The sequence below is a fragment of the Pygoscelis adeliae genome, unplaced genomic scaffold (genome assembly GCF_000699105.1).
Source record: "Pygoscelis adeliae isolate BGI_AS28 unplaced genomic scaffold, ASM69910v1 Scaffold4, whole genome shotgun sequence".
Classification (NCBI taxonomy): Eukaryota; Metazoa; Chordata; class Aves; order Sphenisciformes; family Spheniscidae; genus Pygoscelis; species Pygoscelis adeliae.
This window is the reverse complement of record NW_008824986.1, coordinates 5,313,821-5,330,447: the sequence shown is the minus strand read 5'-3', so window position 1 is coordinate 5,330,447 and position 16,627 is coordinate 5,313,821. Positions and strand designations below refer to the sequence as shown.

The 16,627-nt window shown below is 41.0% G+C and overlaps 1 protein-coding gene across 1 annotated transcript in view; it reads right to left on the bottom strand.

Annotated features, from left to right (window-relative positions):
• Positions 1-14,201, bottom strand: part of FAM13C (family with sequence similarity 13, member C) — a 55,983-nt gene extending 41,782 nt beyond the window's left edge. Inside the window, exons 1-3 of the mRNA XM_009325843.1 lie at positions 14,125-14,201; positions 9,128-9,184; positions 7,156-7,354 (exon numbers count right to left, since the gene is read on the bottom strand). Of these exons, the coding sequence (XP_009324118.1) occupies positions 7,156-7,354; positions 9,128-9,184; positions 14,125-14,186 (318 nt within the window). The 5' untranslated portion in view covers positions 14,187-14,201. The remainder of the gene's footprint in view (positions 1-7,155; positions 7,355-9,127; positions 9,185-14,124) is intronic.
• Positions 14,202-16,627: the final 2,426 nt, after the last annotated feature.

Genomic DNA, 16,627 nt, shown 5'->3' with positions numbered 1-16,627 from the left:
GCATAGCTTTATGAACAGAGTATTACCGCAGGAGGAGTGAAAGGCAGTGAGGAAAAAAAAAGTCACATCAGCCAACCTGCCACACAGAAAATAAAAAAGCCAATTTAGTTCAACAAATTGAGGGAGTAGGAATTAGAAAGGTATGCATTTTACTCCAAGCTTTCAAAAACCAGTTGTAGGGCTGTGACAAGATCTGTTCAGCACATCTTAACTTCCTTACCTATAAAATGGATTATAATATTTCCCTTGCATTGCAAAGGGGTAAGTTAATGAAGTTCTTTGAAAATGTGATAATCAAAGTGGGGCTTTTTCCTACTTCTTTATTAGCTTTTATCATCCAATATTTTATTCCAATAGTTTACAAAATTAAAATACAATGTGCTTTGCAAAACAATAGTGTTCACTTCCCCTGGTAAAGCAGTATATCTGATTTTGCTCCAGTTTCAAAGCTTAGTTGAAAGCATGGGAGTCGGAAGTTTGGTAGAACTGTTTGGATGGGAACTTGGAGAGCTGAGGTTATTCTGCATTTACAAAAACAGTGGCTGCTTTTACTTCTTTCTTAGTCTGTTCCATCTTTACAGATTATGAATGAAGCTTGTTTAGAGATACATTGTATTTAAACAAAACTAAATTACACTTTTATAAAATTGTCAACTTTATAAAAAGTTTTAAATTTAAGAAAGTTGCCCAAATGGTTTCCTCTCAGGAGAAATATTCAGTGCCAACCTCTCAAAATTAATGATGAAGGACTAAGGGATCTTGAAAAAGAACCCAAACCAACCAAACAAAAAAAAACTGGCAAAAATAAATAAAAAGTCCCATCATTGGCATTTTACTTCCTCTCCATGATGACACTTTAAAGGCAGGATATTTGTTGGATAAGTGAACGTTAATTCCTCCTACTTAGTCTATGAGATGAGTATAAAAAGAGTGTTGAAATCTATCTCTAGAAAGAGGCAACTGTCACCATTGTGATGGAGGGTACTCGGGAGGAAGCAGCCATGCGTTAACTCGCACGTCCGCCCGTGGGGTATGTCCGCACTGCATTTATGAAGTGTAGACCTGCCCCTGGGCTGAAAGTGCCTTCCCTGCCAGGTGAAGAGACCTGTGCTAGCATTACATTAGTTTGCTTTGGTATCAGCCACTGCAGTAGAACTGACCCAGCAGAGGTTAATCGAGCTTTCCAACCATACTTACTACCCACAAGGGGCAAATTTCCAAAACAGACCTCCAAAACAGAGTCTTTTTTTCAGACTAGATGTTAGGAAGCTCTGGCGGTGTCAGAGCAAAAGGAATGAAAGCGTCACTCAACTGACTAGCGTTACTCTTGCTTTTGTTACCCTTTGTCTCCTTCAGACCCTTCTAGGACAGACGTCTCCCCCTCACCCCATGTCTATCTAATATAGTTTAGCATTGAATGAATGATATTTTATTCAAAACTGATAATAACAATTCAGGTTACAAATGGACAGCAGTTTTTTGCAGCTGTTCTAGTTTTTCCATTATTATCTTAACATTATTTTCCCCTAGTTATATAAAAAATATCATATGCTCTTGGGGACTAAACAGGTCAACACAACAGTTTTCATTAAAGTTCAAGGTAGAAGTGGATTGAACCAGTTCAGCTTATTTTATTTGCCCAAAAACCTTCAGTGGTTTGATGGTCTCCAGGTAGAACAGGCATTTTCCTCATTCATGCTTAGAAACTCTTGTAAGGACTGGATTACATTTTGCTAGGTATTAGACATGACAGAAAGTAGAAAGAATAACACTATATTCTCTAAAAAGTGTAACTTTATATTGGCAACAGCAAAGCTGGAAGAAAGAATTCTGCATCATCACTGTGATGCGTACTGAAAATATTCTTTCTCAAAGATATTTAATAACAGAGACACATAGGAAGACTAGAAATCAGATCTCAGAAAAACCTGTGGAACTGAAGCTGGGAATTAGTATTATTTGTAAATCTGAGGGATGTAGACTGGGGGGATAGAGGGAAGAAGTCAGTACACTGGAGTTCAGGAGATGACGTTCTTACGACTGTAGTAGCATTATTAGGGGAGATCCTAGCTTTTTATGCCGTCATGACAATATGGAGTTTCAGGATACAATAAAATACCAGAAGAGGCAACAGCCATTGACTTATACCAGTTGAAGATCTTGTCTAGAGTTCTTGCAACAGCCTCAACATTTACACTTAGATGTGCTTAGCTTCAGAAGTTGACTGCAAAAGCTGTTAATACAGGTAAAAAGAAAACTTTGGGTTCTATGTAAATGAGTGAAACGAGCATTTCAAGTTAAGCAAGTGTATCTTATGGCTGAAGCCTTCTCGGTGTTATACTGTTTAAGTTAATCAGTCAAAGAAAGTCAGTCCGTTAAGGTGCAAAATGAAACCTGCATTAAAGTGGTAAACTTGCTTCAGCAGAAGCTTCTTCTGCAACAAATATCCTCTCCAATATCAGCAGAGAGAACATGGCAATTCAAGATGTTTTCTGCTAGATGAAAGGGAAAGCTGAGAACAAGAATATATGCTGCTAATAAGCGCTCACTTGCAGGCTTGATGTTTGAGGACTTGGGTGTTTTTTGGTTGTTTGTTTTTTTTTTCTTTATCGTTGTTGTTCATAAGTTATAGCATTAGGATGTTAAAGGCTAACCCTAAGGAAACACCCTTGATGGAACCTCTATGTTCTGAGCATATCCTTCCTCACCTCTTGAAGTCAAATAAATCCCAATTAATTTGATTTTCTATAGACTAACATTGCAGAATTGCTCATGAAACCATAGGAAAGATGAAACCAAGTAGCTGGAGTACAGCAGTGTAATCACATTCCAGCAGCCTGCCTCTCTTCCCATACTTTGGAAAGGTTACAGCTGCCCTCATACCCAGCTCCTACCCTCAAAGAAATAACTGCATGCAGTATCCAAGGTACAGCTTTACTCTAGTGACATTTTATCAACTGATAAGTGGTCAAGTGAAGTTACTTGGTATTGCACTTACAGAATCATAGAATCATAGAATCATTAAGGTTGGAAAAGACCTCTAAGATCATCGAGTCCAACCGTCAACCCAACACCACCATGCCCACTAAACCATGTCCCTAAGCGCCTCATCTACACCTCTTTTAAATACTTCCAGGGATGGGGACTCAACCACCTCCCTGGGCAGCCTGTTCCAATGTTTAACCACTCTTTCAGGAAAGAAATTTTTCCTCATGTCCAATCTAAACCTCCCCTGGCACAACTTGAGGCCATTTCCTCTCGTCCTAGCGCTAGTTACTTGGGAGAAGAGACCAACACCCACCTCGCTGCAGCCTCCTTTCAGGTAGTTGTAGAGAGCGATGAGGTCTCCCCTCAGCCTCCTTTTCTCCAGGCTAAACAACCCCAGCTCCCTCAGCTGCTCCTCATAAGACTTGTTCTCCAGACCCCTCACCAGCCTCGTTGCCCTTCTCTGGACACGCTCCAACACCTCAACATCCTTCTTGTAGTGAGGGGCCCAAAACTGAACACAGTATTCGAGGTGCGGCCTCACCAGTGCCGAGTACAGGGGCACAATCACTTCCCTGCTCCTGCTGGCCACACTATTTCTGATACAGGCCAGGATGCCATTGGCCTTCTTGGCCGCCTGGGCACACTGCCGGCTCATGTTCAGCCGGCTGTCGACCAACACCCCCAGGTCCTTTTCCGCCAGGCAGCTTTCCAGCCACTCTTCCCCAAGCCTGTAGCGCTGCATGGGGTTGTTGTGGCCCAAGTGCAGGACCCGGCACTTGGCCTTGTTGAATCTCATACAGTAGGCCTCGGCCCATCGATCCAGCCTGTCCAGGTCCCTCTGCAGAGCCTGCCTACCCTCGAGCAGATCAACACTGCCGCCCAACTTGGTGTCATCTGCAAACTTACTGAGGGTGCACTCGATCCCTTCGTCCCGATCATTGATAAAGATATTGAACAAGACCGGCCCCAAAACTGAGCCCTGGGGAACACCGCTCGTGACCGGCCACCAACTGGATTGAACTCCATTCACTGCTATATTAGACTTGGTCCTGTTCATCATCACTGTAAATTTAATAAACTTTTCTTCATCAAGACCTAGGGTTCATGACCACAGTACTACACTTGTTTCAAAAAAATCAGACACAGGAATCATACTTCAGCAGACTGAGAGCCTTGTGAAGCTCAAAATCCCCAAGTTGTCCATCTTTCCTCCACTTGAACACAGAGGTCTGTTCCCTCTCAGTGACCTTTCTACAATGGAAATCCCCTGGACTCTCACTAGTAGAAAGGCACACAAAATTGGTCCCCATCCAAACAAGCTTTAATCCTTCCAACACATGCAGCAAACTTATTTATCTCCCAATAGCCTATTCTGATTTTAAAGGGAAAATTTTCTAAAAAAAGCAACTCATGGGCTTATAACACATAGGAGCGAATAGCAAATATTTCCTTCGCTTATCAGAGCAACACCTTTAAAAGAGATAATGTCACTGCAATATTGTCACTGTTTCTTTCTGATGCCACAGGTTGGGGAAGTGAGAAGACTGTTGAAAAAGCACTCTATCAATAAACTCAGGAAAATGAGGATGAACAGTTTAATCACCATGTGCAGTGCATCACGCTTTTCTTTCATAAATGCATGTGCTCAGATATTACTGTTTGTCAGCTCAACATAAGCTGCTTGTAAGTACATCATTTATCTCATTGAGTGGCTTGGTGGCAAGGTGTTTCACAAAAGGAAGGTATATGCAGTTGCACAGTGTTTCAAAGCATCAGTCTTACTCACTTTTCCAGATAATAACAACCTGCCATACACAGCTACTAGAAACAACACAGCAGCACTTTGCTTTCAGCTTCAAAATGGAGAGAAGCAGTTGGTGCCCATTCACAACTAGGGCTGCTAACACGGAGAGCTGCAACAGGGTTTGGGAGGTCATAACACATCAAGGATCCCAATGAGAACCCACACACAGAAACAAGCCCTTCACAGAGCTCTTCTGCAAGCAGACCCTTGTTTTTCATGGCCACCTTTAACAAAGCCAGGAGCCAGATGCTTGCTTCTTTAAGCCCTTGAGGTACCTGAAGATGCAGCAAGGCAAGCACTCAGGGTCAAGGAGCATGCACATCCTTACTAATGGGAATGAAGGCTATGTGAAATGAAGGGCTTGGTAGGCGCTTTCTCCAAAACAGCTTCCTTCTGCAAACCATTCCAAGAGGCAAACTCTTTCCTCTACAGCAAGCATTACTGAACTCAGTGGTAGATACAGGATATCCATTGAAAAGTCTTTCACAGTACTAGGATACAATTCCCTCTATGAACGAGTGGAGTTCCTGTTATGGAGGGATGTTTGCTTTGTGTTTATGTTTTATATTACACTCAAAGCTCTACACTAGCTCTTGTCCCTCAAGTACTCCCATCAAATCAAAGGTGAGATAAAATAGTGCCTACACATCTTACCTCTTCCAGTATGCCAGAGATGGGAGCAGTGGGTAGCGTGGGGGCCCAAGACCACTTTTGTCTTTCCTATTTCAAGCCCTTGAGTCATGTGACAATTATCTGCCTGACACTGTTTTTCCTTCTAGAGGCTGCATATCTAAGTTGCACTGGTATTTTATGGCAGTCTAATTATATACTGAAAAAGTTTCCCATGAAAGAATATCAACATTTTCAGTTAACCACTTCAGGCCACATAAAATACCATAGAGCAGCAAATCTGTGCTGTGTTAGCTTTCATTGGGTGAGAGGTACAGGCACGACTTATACTGGGAGCAGGCAGACAGGAGACTCAGAAGTAGCTGAAAGAGCAACACGTGATCTATGAGACAGATCTTGCCCTGTTTATGACTTCTTCGTGACTCCTCTTCCTGATACGCCTCCACTTGCTCTCCATAGGGCAAAATTTCCTATGTTTTTTCTTATCTGCTGATAAACACGCACACCTCATCTCCCTGCAGCCTAAATTACATTTCCTAGTAATGCACAGTTACAAAAAAATCAGCAGTTACTACTTCATCTCGGGGATAACTCCAGCAAAAAATGCAAGAAGATTAGGGCAAGAGCTGACATTGGTATTCTGAAAGAGACTATGATAATACCATTGGGATGCCATTTGCTTTTACTTTTTCTTCTGGGATTCAAAAGGATATTCCTCACTTAGAAGGTAAGACGTGCCATCCAAATAATGAATTCTCAATCTAAATTTGAAAAAATGAACCAAAATCATTCCTGGTCTACGATGGGTTCAAAGCTCTTCAGAAAGTGCTCTGCAAATTTCTATCCACAAAAAAGAAGAGAGGAGAGACAGAAAACAGCCAAATACATTATACATCAAAGAAGAGATGTAAATACAGACATGTCTCAGGACTTGCACCTACTACAGGCCAACAATCTACCTATGTTAACATCAACTATTTTGGTTATGAGAATATTTCTAGTTGAGGGGTTAAACCTGGACCAGAGCTCTATCCCTTACACTGCACATGAAACATGACTCAGGAAGCATCAGGGGAGAACAGAGGCACTTCCAGCAGCTGCTGGGAGGTGGTAACTCTGGAGTCTACATAGCAATGTACCTCCACAAACAGCAGCAGAAGCTTCTTCATTTCTAATCTTCTTTTACAGCCTTTAGAAAAGTTACAATTCTGCTCCCCTCAGCTCAACCCGGGGAAGGCTGTGGGCAAGAGCACCGGTACCAGAATCTGCGTTGGAATAGATTTATTATTTAAAGATGAGAAAAAATAGAAAGTAAGATAAAGGGAAAGTATGAAATCTCTGCACTGGCAGCCAAAATACCAGTGCAAGAGATACTCAGTCAAATAAGCAAAACAGAAAAAGTCTGATCAAGTGCTGCAACTACCAAGTTTTTTATATTTGGTGCAAGCAGTCACAGGAAATCTAGAGAGAGAGATTTGCACATCTTCAGCTATGCTCTCCACTCACTTCTGATAGCAGTTGCAACACACTCTTCTCTGCAATTCCCTGGCTTAAAGAAATTGTCTGTCGTTACAGGAGGGTTCCAGGACTCCAGGTCCCTGAAAATCAGGGTAGATTATTGTGGGGTCTCAGTCACATCATGGATTACCAGGGAGTTCCACTTTGCATTTCAAAAGGTATGTTTGTTCAGACACTGTGCCATAAGCCTACCCTCGGTAAGTTTAGTTCTTTACCTGACTTTCGTCATGGCTTTTTCCATTTTCTAGCTTTGCAATGGGGTTAGGTTTTCTTAGCTTTAAGTTGCCCATTTCAGGCTTTAGAGCGTAGTCAATTACAGCTTGCTGCTTGTGCTGCTGAGTATCTTGCAAAGGCAGCTGCCTTTCCTCTAAGACAGCAGCGTTGTCCGGATAATTTTCTTTGTTATCATCATCTCTGTAAGAAAATAAAATTGAAATTCATCAGGCAGGACTTCAGACACCTGTCAAAACATTATGAAGGAAGAACAGCAACAAGTTCTTAGCTATTCATGGTATTTTAATTTTACCAAGTTGAGTAGTCTACACACCAAACGCTACTAACATTTATGTTAGTAAAATGAATCTGAGAGGCTATTGTTTATTGTCAAATCACAAGCTAAACTACTGTTAGTATTATTACACATTCAACTGTGGAGCCATTTAAATAAGACCAGTTTTAGAGACACTCTTTGGCTTCAGCTCTATAGTTCATATTCCCCAAATAAAATCTGAAACTGCCTTTTTCATGCAGAAGACCTTGCCCCGTCCAATGATTCACACTAGGTTATAATCTCACAAAAATGTCGTAATGTACAATAATTCCTCCCTATAGTCACACTTCCCTTCTGACAGTCTCTGTTTTTGAGGACTTTTGGACAAAGTGAGGGAGGTAGGCATACAAAGTAGGGTTTGAACAGCCAGAGATGTGTTTGGGTGGAAGGGACAAGTATATGCTCCCAGTTTGGAGAAAAGGTCCTCCTGTATAACAGCACATCTGGTGGTTTAAACAGACACTGTTGCTCACAGATGCTCAGTTAACTACTGAATCTGGGACAGATATCTTCAATCTCCACCTAGTCTACAGCGTGCAACCTGTCCTAAGAAGACCTTGCTAGTCTTATCCACACCCAATCAATCCAACCTTAGACTGGTCTAATGCCTTCCACTGGGAGCGTCTCCCTGGAACCATTAAGAAAGATACCGCAATGCAGAATGCGAGGCTGCCTGCTGAGTTGGCAGGATGAACAGATCGGCATTACTGCTCTGAAATCCCTGGCTGTTGCTTAGTTTGCAGGTGGAATTTCAGATGTAAGCTTCAGCTGGTAAAATCCTAATGGTTAGCCGAGATAGGACCTCTCTCCTGGTGTGAAAATTCCACAGCCAAGGGAGTCAAGGACTATTGAATTAAACCCCCCCGAGATTTTTTTAGAAAGCATAACTTGCTAATTCAATGGTTTTTTTCTAAGGATTCTGAGCTGCCAAACTCACTTTCCATCTGTGGCCCATCAGCATCCAGATGGATGCTCGCAGGGTGCCTATGGAGTTAAACACCATTGCTGCCCATGCCTTCTGCAAGTGTGCTCCAAGGCAGTTGTTATAGTTACAGAGTAGGGCGCTTTATATCCTATGGGCATTTCAAGAATGTGCAGAAGTGTTGCTAATTTTAAGATATCATCTGATTTAAAAATCTTTCTGGAAGGTTAAGTTGCATTCTCTAGCAATCAACATATACTAACGTAGCCATGAGAGACACATGCCTCAAGAATACTTCAGTAAAATTACAATTTGAAGGATTTTTTTTTCATAGAGACACTCATCAATGAGCATATCCTTGCACAGTCACAAAACTCTGCTTACTACTACTTTGTACCAGCTGCTGTACAGTAAAATTCAATGTATTAGCATCAGAGCTGCATCTGAATGAAAGTAATATGACGTGAAGTTAAGAACATAGACCATAATATATTTACTCATATAATAACAACAACAATTAATCTTAATATTGTTTACACATAAGTGTACAAGACAAATATGCATTTCGCAGAAATACTAATAGCCTTAGCAGGTAATACCCCAGAAATTCTGCATTCCCTTGAGAATAAAGGTTTCTTTCTAATGGTTTAACAGAAGCAGTCTGACAGCTTTATTTGTTGCCAATGGATTTCAGACAAAATTTGCAGCAGAATACCTGGGGCTGGAACTGGCTGCTTGATCTTCATGTACAGAGTCTGAATCCCCGTCACACCTTGAAAATGTATACAAAATAATTGCTGATTTTCTGCCAGTTGCAGAAATTTAGCTTTTAATAACATGGCAATGCAGCTCAAAGTATAAACACATTTCTCTTTCTCACATCTTAGCTGGGGTCATTTAATGCCATAGCTGCTCCATGATAGTCTAAATCTCAGAGCAAAAAGAGGATTTGAGGTGTTAAATGTACACAATTTGATATATCATTTTCAGCCAGATGGAAATAATGATGACAAAGAATTCAGATGTTTCCATACAAATTACAGGAAAATTACGAGAAATTCTGTATTTTAATTGCTTATAGTATACTTCACATTAAAAAAAAAAAAAAAGAATTCGAAACAATTAGCTAAGGGTGTTTTTCTCCTAGACTCACAAAAATATTAACTATAGTAGAGCAGTCATACTTTGTGCAGCAGGAAAAAGAATCCCCAAATAAAAGTGATCGTTAGTCTTAAAAAGTAAATTAGCAGAATTTTTTAAGGTGCCTGAAGAATCATAATCAATTACATCCCCTTAAGTTACAAACAACAGAATTGTCATAAGGTTGCCTTATCAAAAGAGAAGTCTGAATAAATATGCTAACCACTCAGTGTTGAACACTATATTGTGCAGCACGGCTGAACCTGCAGAATGATATAACTGCAAAGCTTATGAGCAGTCTTTTTTCAAATAAACATATATATACGCATACACTCCTAACAAATATGCATATACCCTTTCTAGGTATTATTTCTCGGGAAAAGTCGGGGCCCTTTCCTCACCCTCTGTTCATACTCACAGGGCACAGACACTAAGCAGGCCTGGATCACTTGAAGTTTGCTGGCAGAGGAATCTCTTCATTATGGGGGAAGCAGCCTGTACTTCCACTGACTTGTTAAACTTTCAGAAGAGCTGCCCCGCTTAGGACAGAGCACATTAAGTGATAAATTCATAGCTCTGTGTTGCAATTTGATGGCAAGGTTTTTAATATATTCCTATTTCCCACCAGTCTTCTGCTAGTATCTTCATCAAAAGCCAGACTGCAGCAGAAAGTATTTAAAGGGACACTCAAGTGTTTACACTTCCTGAATACATCAGCATAGGGATGAAAGCATTTGCTGCTCACACCTGGAACACAAAACTACAGTTGCAGATTCCCCCCTAATCACACAATATTCCTGCAATGGGTGCAGTTCTCCCCACAAGGCAAAGTGGGATGACAGATGGAAGACAGGGGTTGATGTACAAAATGGGTAAATTCACTGTAGAAATCTAGTTGCCTTTGCTTCCAGATGCCAGTCACACCTTCCCCTCTGGTCTATCACTAATTACCTTATGGGTCTCTGACACCAGCAAGGTGTGAGGATAGGACTTACTGGGGGTATGAAGAAGGAAGCCCAGTACGAAAGGAACCAGAAACCTGGATGAAAACACGATGGAAAATTTCAGAGGGAGAAAAACATAGCAAGGAAATACACTGTGAGGAGACAGCGCCAAGGTCAGAGCTGGATGGATAGAGCTTCCAGCACAGACACGAGAGTAGGGTAAGATGCCATCAGGCGTGCTGTGCACCATGGGCCAAGCTACAGCCAACAAAGCCCAGGGACCCTCTAAAGGGACAAACTCTCCCTCCTTCCTGTGCCACAGAAGAAGAGGTGGGACGAAGCAGCTCTACTACCGGCTTCACTCACCCCCTCCTCTCACCAGTCACCACATTTGGTCCTGAAAGACCATTTTGGTGACTAGGAACACTCTTTGGAGGGACGGTGGATGACTGAGCACAGGTCCATCAGCCAAGTCTATATGTGCATACTTGTGTGCATACTCCTTAACTTGGGGAAGTGCCCTGGGGATTGCTTTCCCTGAGCTAGCTGTAATAAAGTGATCTTGAGAAGCAGAGATCCTAACTTAGCATCCAGCACCTGAAAAAAGCCATAAAACCAGACAGAACTTAGAAACAACATAAGTGAGCATGACAAAATGTATTTGAATAACCAGATAGCAGTAGATAGGAAAGATAAGCAATAATGAATCAGAGCAGACCGTGCCCATCATGTAATAAAAAGATTGTGAGGAAGTTCAGAAGCAACACACTGAAATTAAGAGAAATTTTTCTCTTTGTAAGAATAAATATTAAACAAGAAAGCTCAGTCACACAAGACAGTGCTTGAGGCTAAGACCATGGCAGGACCTTTAAAAAAGGTGAATCATGATATAATGCAAATATCCATCATTAAAGCGCAGAGTGTTTTTACCTTGGCTTCTTTAAGAAATGCAGCTTATGTGTTCACGCCACTTGTCTGCACATATCAACACAGACATGCACACACTCCTCTCCTCTCACCAATAACTTGTAAATATTGTTGTTCAACTTCAGCTATATTTAACAGATAGAGGGATATTCAAGATTTTGAGAAGTTTTGTGAAAGTTTGTGGCCACATAGTAGAGAGAGTTCCCACCAACCCAAAAACTGAAGCAGCATCTCACTCATTACTAAAACATCAGAGAATACGCCAGAACAGTTTCAGGTCATAAATCCATATGGGTTGAAGATTACATTGGGCAGGAAGTATGTCTTTTGACAAAACCAGTGATGTGAATCCTTTTCCTTCAGTGCCCAATCTAACTACTGACTGATGGATATGTCTCTTAAAAGTAAGTACATCCATTACTGATCTTATGGCACTGGCACTCTGAGTCCGGGCAGAGATGGGACCCCAGTCTAGATGGACTGCTGTTCTGACTATAGTACTGCCTCTGTATGTTTCTCCTAAGGATCTCTGATTTAATGGGATTAGCTTTTTTAACTTCCTTCCATTTTCACCTTTTCATAGGAGCCATTTCAGTACAACTTGAAAACTGCTCCCTTTTGCTGACTTGACCTTCACACAAACAACTCCTAAACCAGGCTGCATGCATGGCTTGCTGGAAGCTTAGCAGCCCCAGGCACTTGCCTGGTCTGGAGAAATGTTCCTGAAAGTATTGTATCACTGATTTTATACCATTCAGGAAGACCTGATTTTGCCTTTGCCACAAGTAAAGACAGAAATTGTCAAATGGGGATGCCTAAAGTTGCATGACAAGCTCTCTATTCTGCTAAATAAAAGTAACCTATTTTCTGATATGGCCAGCACAAACAACTAGTGCTGAAATCAGTAAGAATTGTGTATCCTCAGTGGTTCTCAAAAACAGGCTTTGGGGTGAGGCTCTAAACAGGATTGAGGGAAATCAACTCTGGAAACCAAGTTCGTTCATTTGGACAATGCTTTTCAGATGTCATTGTTTGCTTGCTTTGTTTTCTAAAAGTATGTTTCTACTTCCATGTTTGGGAAGATAAGACTAAACATTAAAGCTCCTGAAACAAAACCAACAACAGCTTAAATGAGGGAGATTCACCCTTTAGGCGATGCCTGGCCCAGCCCCAGCTCTGCCATGCTGCTGCCTCTCGGCTCGGCTCGGCACAGCACAGCACCTTCTGCACTCCTCTTCCTTTCCCCAGGGGCAGTGCTGGCACTATGCAGTCAGCTTTTATGCCATCCTGGCCCTTGTCTTCATGGTCACATGAAGCACCACAGAGAAAGGCCATCACTTTCAGGTCCCAGAAACCTCAAGGGTGAGGCAGGCACAGGGCCTGCTCCAGGGGAATCTCTACAGGAAACAATGGATGTACTTAGGGATAGAGGAAAGGGAAGGAGAAAAAAATATGAAAAATGTACTATCTGTAATCTGGTTATTCTTCTGTGAAGGGGGAACATCCCAGAATTTTACAGACCACAATTCATCACTTAACTAATAGGGACACAGGAAAATAATAAAAAATTACTTAATGATTTATTAGCTTCTGTTAAATCTTTCCATATATGCCACAATCACACAAAAAGCGTGTGGCAATAAGTTAAAATATTAAATAAAGCAAGGCAATGTAAGCAATAAAGCAAAGCAGTGTAAGAGAGGGAAATTATTTGGATCCCTATGAAATGTTACTTTTCCTGTAGTGATTTTGCAACACTTAGGGATGGCTCAGATGATTACAGCTTGGCCTGCTTTCAGAATGTATCCTGTCCCCACAACACTTAGGCAAACAGCTCACTGCCCAGCTAGGGTTTTTTAAATTATGAGCATTTCAGCAGTGTAAAACTCACCTGATACACAAACAAATCTATAAATCATTTCCCTCCTGAGAAACTGCTTGGCACATTACTGCTGAAGAATCTTCCCTAAAAGCTTTTGAAACAATCAAAAGCATGCAAAATAATAATGTAGAGAACACCAAAACTGAAGTGTTTTAGACTGAAATAAAACAAAGACCATTTCATTTGTAATAGTTCCTAAAACCATTGACTTTCTAACTTTCTAATGTTCTCCCTTGTCCTGTTCTGTTGTCTCTGTAAAACAACAACAAAAATCAACATATGTATCCTTATGATCATGATACGTATGAAAGGCCTTCTAATGAGTTTATGGAATCGATTACAAAGAAATTATGTATTTGGTACTTGGCCTGTCTAAATAATGTATAGTTATTTTTTTCAAAATATTTGCAAAGAATTTTTTTTTCTAATAATGCTTGCAGGAAGTACAGACCATGTGTTCTTAGAAAACTGACATACTTGTGTTTTTCAAGATCATCAGTACCAGAAATGAGCATATTTTCACAGGAGACTTATCCTACACTGAAAATCATGCATTTAAACATGTGTGATGTGCATCAAACATATATTCTCCCAGAAAGGTATTTCATTGCTAAATGGTCACAGAGCATGTAAAGGCAGCTGTTTCATGCAATCCTTCCCATACAGTCAATAATATACTTAGATTACAGAAAACTGAATCAAAATATATGACAGATAGCTTGGAACTTCTTACATACTACTCACAATTATTCTCTACATATTCTATTAAACTCATCATTCTTATTTAAAAATAAGGACGTCTTTAAAGTGTTCACTTACTCTGCTAAAGCTGTCGTGTTGAAGGAATTATCCTGAATGCTGAAACAGAAACAAGAAAACATCAGATAAGTCAGCAAGGCAGGCAGGCTCCCTGTATCCTTTTCAGTTGTAGGAACACATGCACAAACATGGCATTGCAAGGCAAGTCTCTGTGTGTTAGCTCTACATGCACGACTGTACCTTTGGCTGCTCTGCACATGCTCATAATCGAGGAACCATAGGGATTAGTCCTACAACACTCACAAAGCCCATCCAGCAGCGCTTTGAATTAATACAGGGATGCAGGTAGTCTGTGAGGCTCAGAAAGGGATCACATTCTTTTATAACTGTTAACAGTGCTGCTAATAAAGGCTTAGGTTTACAAACAAGTATTTGGCATTCTGTCCTTTAAACATTTGCTCTGTGTAATTGGCTCATCAAACACAGTTGTTTTTATTACTTAAATAGGGTTGCTCAGCTAAGATCTCTGGAGGTTTTTTCTTGTTGTTTAGCGGTGTCTTACACACTCAGCTCATGGCCAAACCCCAGGGGAAGCTATGAAAAAACAATCTGGCAGAAAGGACAGTTCAAGTAGCAAAAGGTTATTAAGCTAACAGCAAGCAATAGATGAAACCATTCCTATGAAAGGAATAGGCTGCTGTGCTCTTGCAACAAAATGTTTCCGACCTGATGTAATACGTTCAGTAGGGGTCAACTGAGGATACCGTAAACTGCTGGATTTGAGGCAGTGGTGGAATTCCTCCTTGAACACCTCTCAAATCCAGTAAATACACTGTTGGATCATCCTAAAATCTTATAGCAGCAGAAAAAAAAAAAAATTAAAAATCTCACTGCTACATACCAGAGTTGGGATTTTTTTTTTGTTTGGATGGGGGAGGAGAAGGCAATGCAGACAACAGCATCTTATGAGCACTCCTGTTTGTGACAATGGGACCTCGCAGACGACAGCACCAAGCGGAGCAGAGATACAGAGAGGCGCGGCGTCCTCCTCCCCGCAGCAGCTTGTGCCGCTGCGTGGTGTTGACACACATTTCCCAGGCAGCCGCAGCAGCCAGGAGCCACAGCCGTGACAATTTCCCTTCTCTCACCAACAGTGCTAACAGTGTATCTTATCTTCACCTCTTGCCAGCCTTCCTACCTGCTTGCACACACTATTTTGCTCTTTTCTTTCCCATATTTGTATGTATATGTCAGTTTATATAATGGCACAAATTACCTGGGGGTCAGAATATCACAGCCAGTCTATAGGACTTCTGCCCTACAAAGTAGCACATTTTGTGAGAGAAGGGTGAACAGGAAAGCTAAATTTAATGGTTAGCATTTAAATCTTGCCTTAGACCTAAAATTGCGAATTTTTTCTCCTCCTGTTTCTAGTTTCTTGCGTCTGACCGTACAAATATAAATTTCTTTATTGTTTTTCTATTTGCAGGAGAGCACCTCAACAAAAGGTACGCTTCTAGCTGTTGTGGCAATCAAAAACTCAACTTACATGCTCAAAAAGAGGGCCATTTAAAAAATCTGATATTATTTTTAATAAATATATTTCAGAATGCTTAAGTGCTTAGCTCTTGATTTTTAATGGTTAGGCTAGGTTTACAGCTAGCATTTCAAGTGTGTAAAGTAGGAATCCAACTTTTTATCACAAAATCACATCGATAAGCATCACAGCTTAATTAGAGTAGAGCTTAAAGAGAGACTGGGCATTTATCCCGACTCCCCTGCATACACCCAGACAAGAAGGGGAGCGAACACAGAATGCTCTTGTAAAGATAACTTCCCCGTTTCTACGTGCAAAAGTTAAGGTCAAGTTCTCTGCTAATTCATGCCCTGTGCGAACATACTGCAGGGCTTTGTTGCTATTACTAGGAACAGAATATGATTGAAGATCAGTTTGTAAAACAGGGATGCTTTGGACTGAGACCAAGTTTAAAATGTCATCGCTTTTCCATTGTTTGTCTGAACTTCAGCGCTCTACAGCTGTTGCTAAATCTCTTCTAGGCAAGCACTTTACATTTATTTCAGGTCACTCACAAACTTCCATTTGTTTTAAAGATGGTGCTTGACCAGTGTTATTGGATAGTATCTTTTTGCAAGGTTGTGAAACCACTCAACAAAAAACAAATTCCATGTAAAACAGAATAGTATTAATAAATACATGAAAGTAAAGGCCAGCTAAACCCAGGATCCTGTTTCAGAGCTAATCTCCCAATCACATAGATGAAGCCATCCTGCTCCTGGGGGAACCTGAGGGAGGAACTACAGTAGACTCACAACAACTTTACTTCTCTTCTTTTCCTCCCAGAAGGAAGTAATTTCTCTTTAGCGGCAAAAGTTTATTTCACCAACAATATTGGCTTGGCCCTATCGGCTGACCCCACTTCCTTTCACCTGCTTCCTATCCACGTGCTCTGGGTGACACTAGAACTGGCGAAGAGCCCCTGGCCTTACCCCATCTTACAAGGGAGAGCCAAAGATGGTTCAACCTGCATCTCTGTTTCCTTCT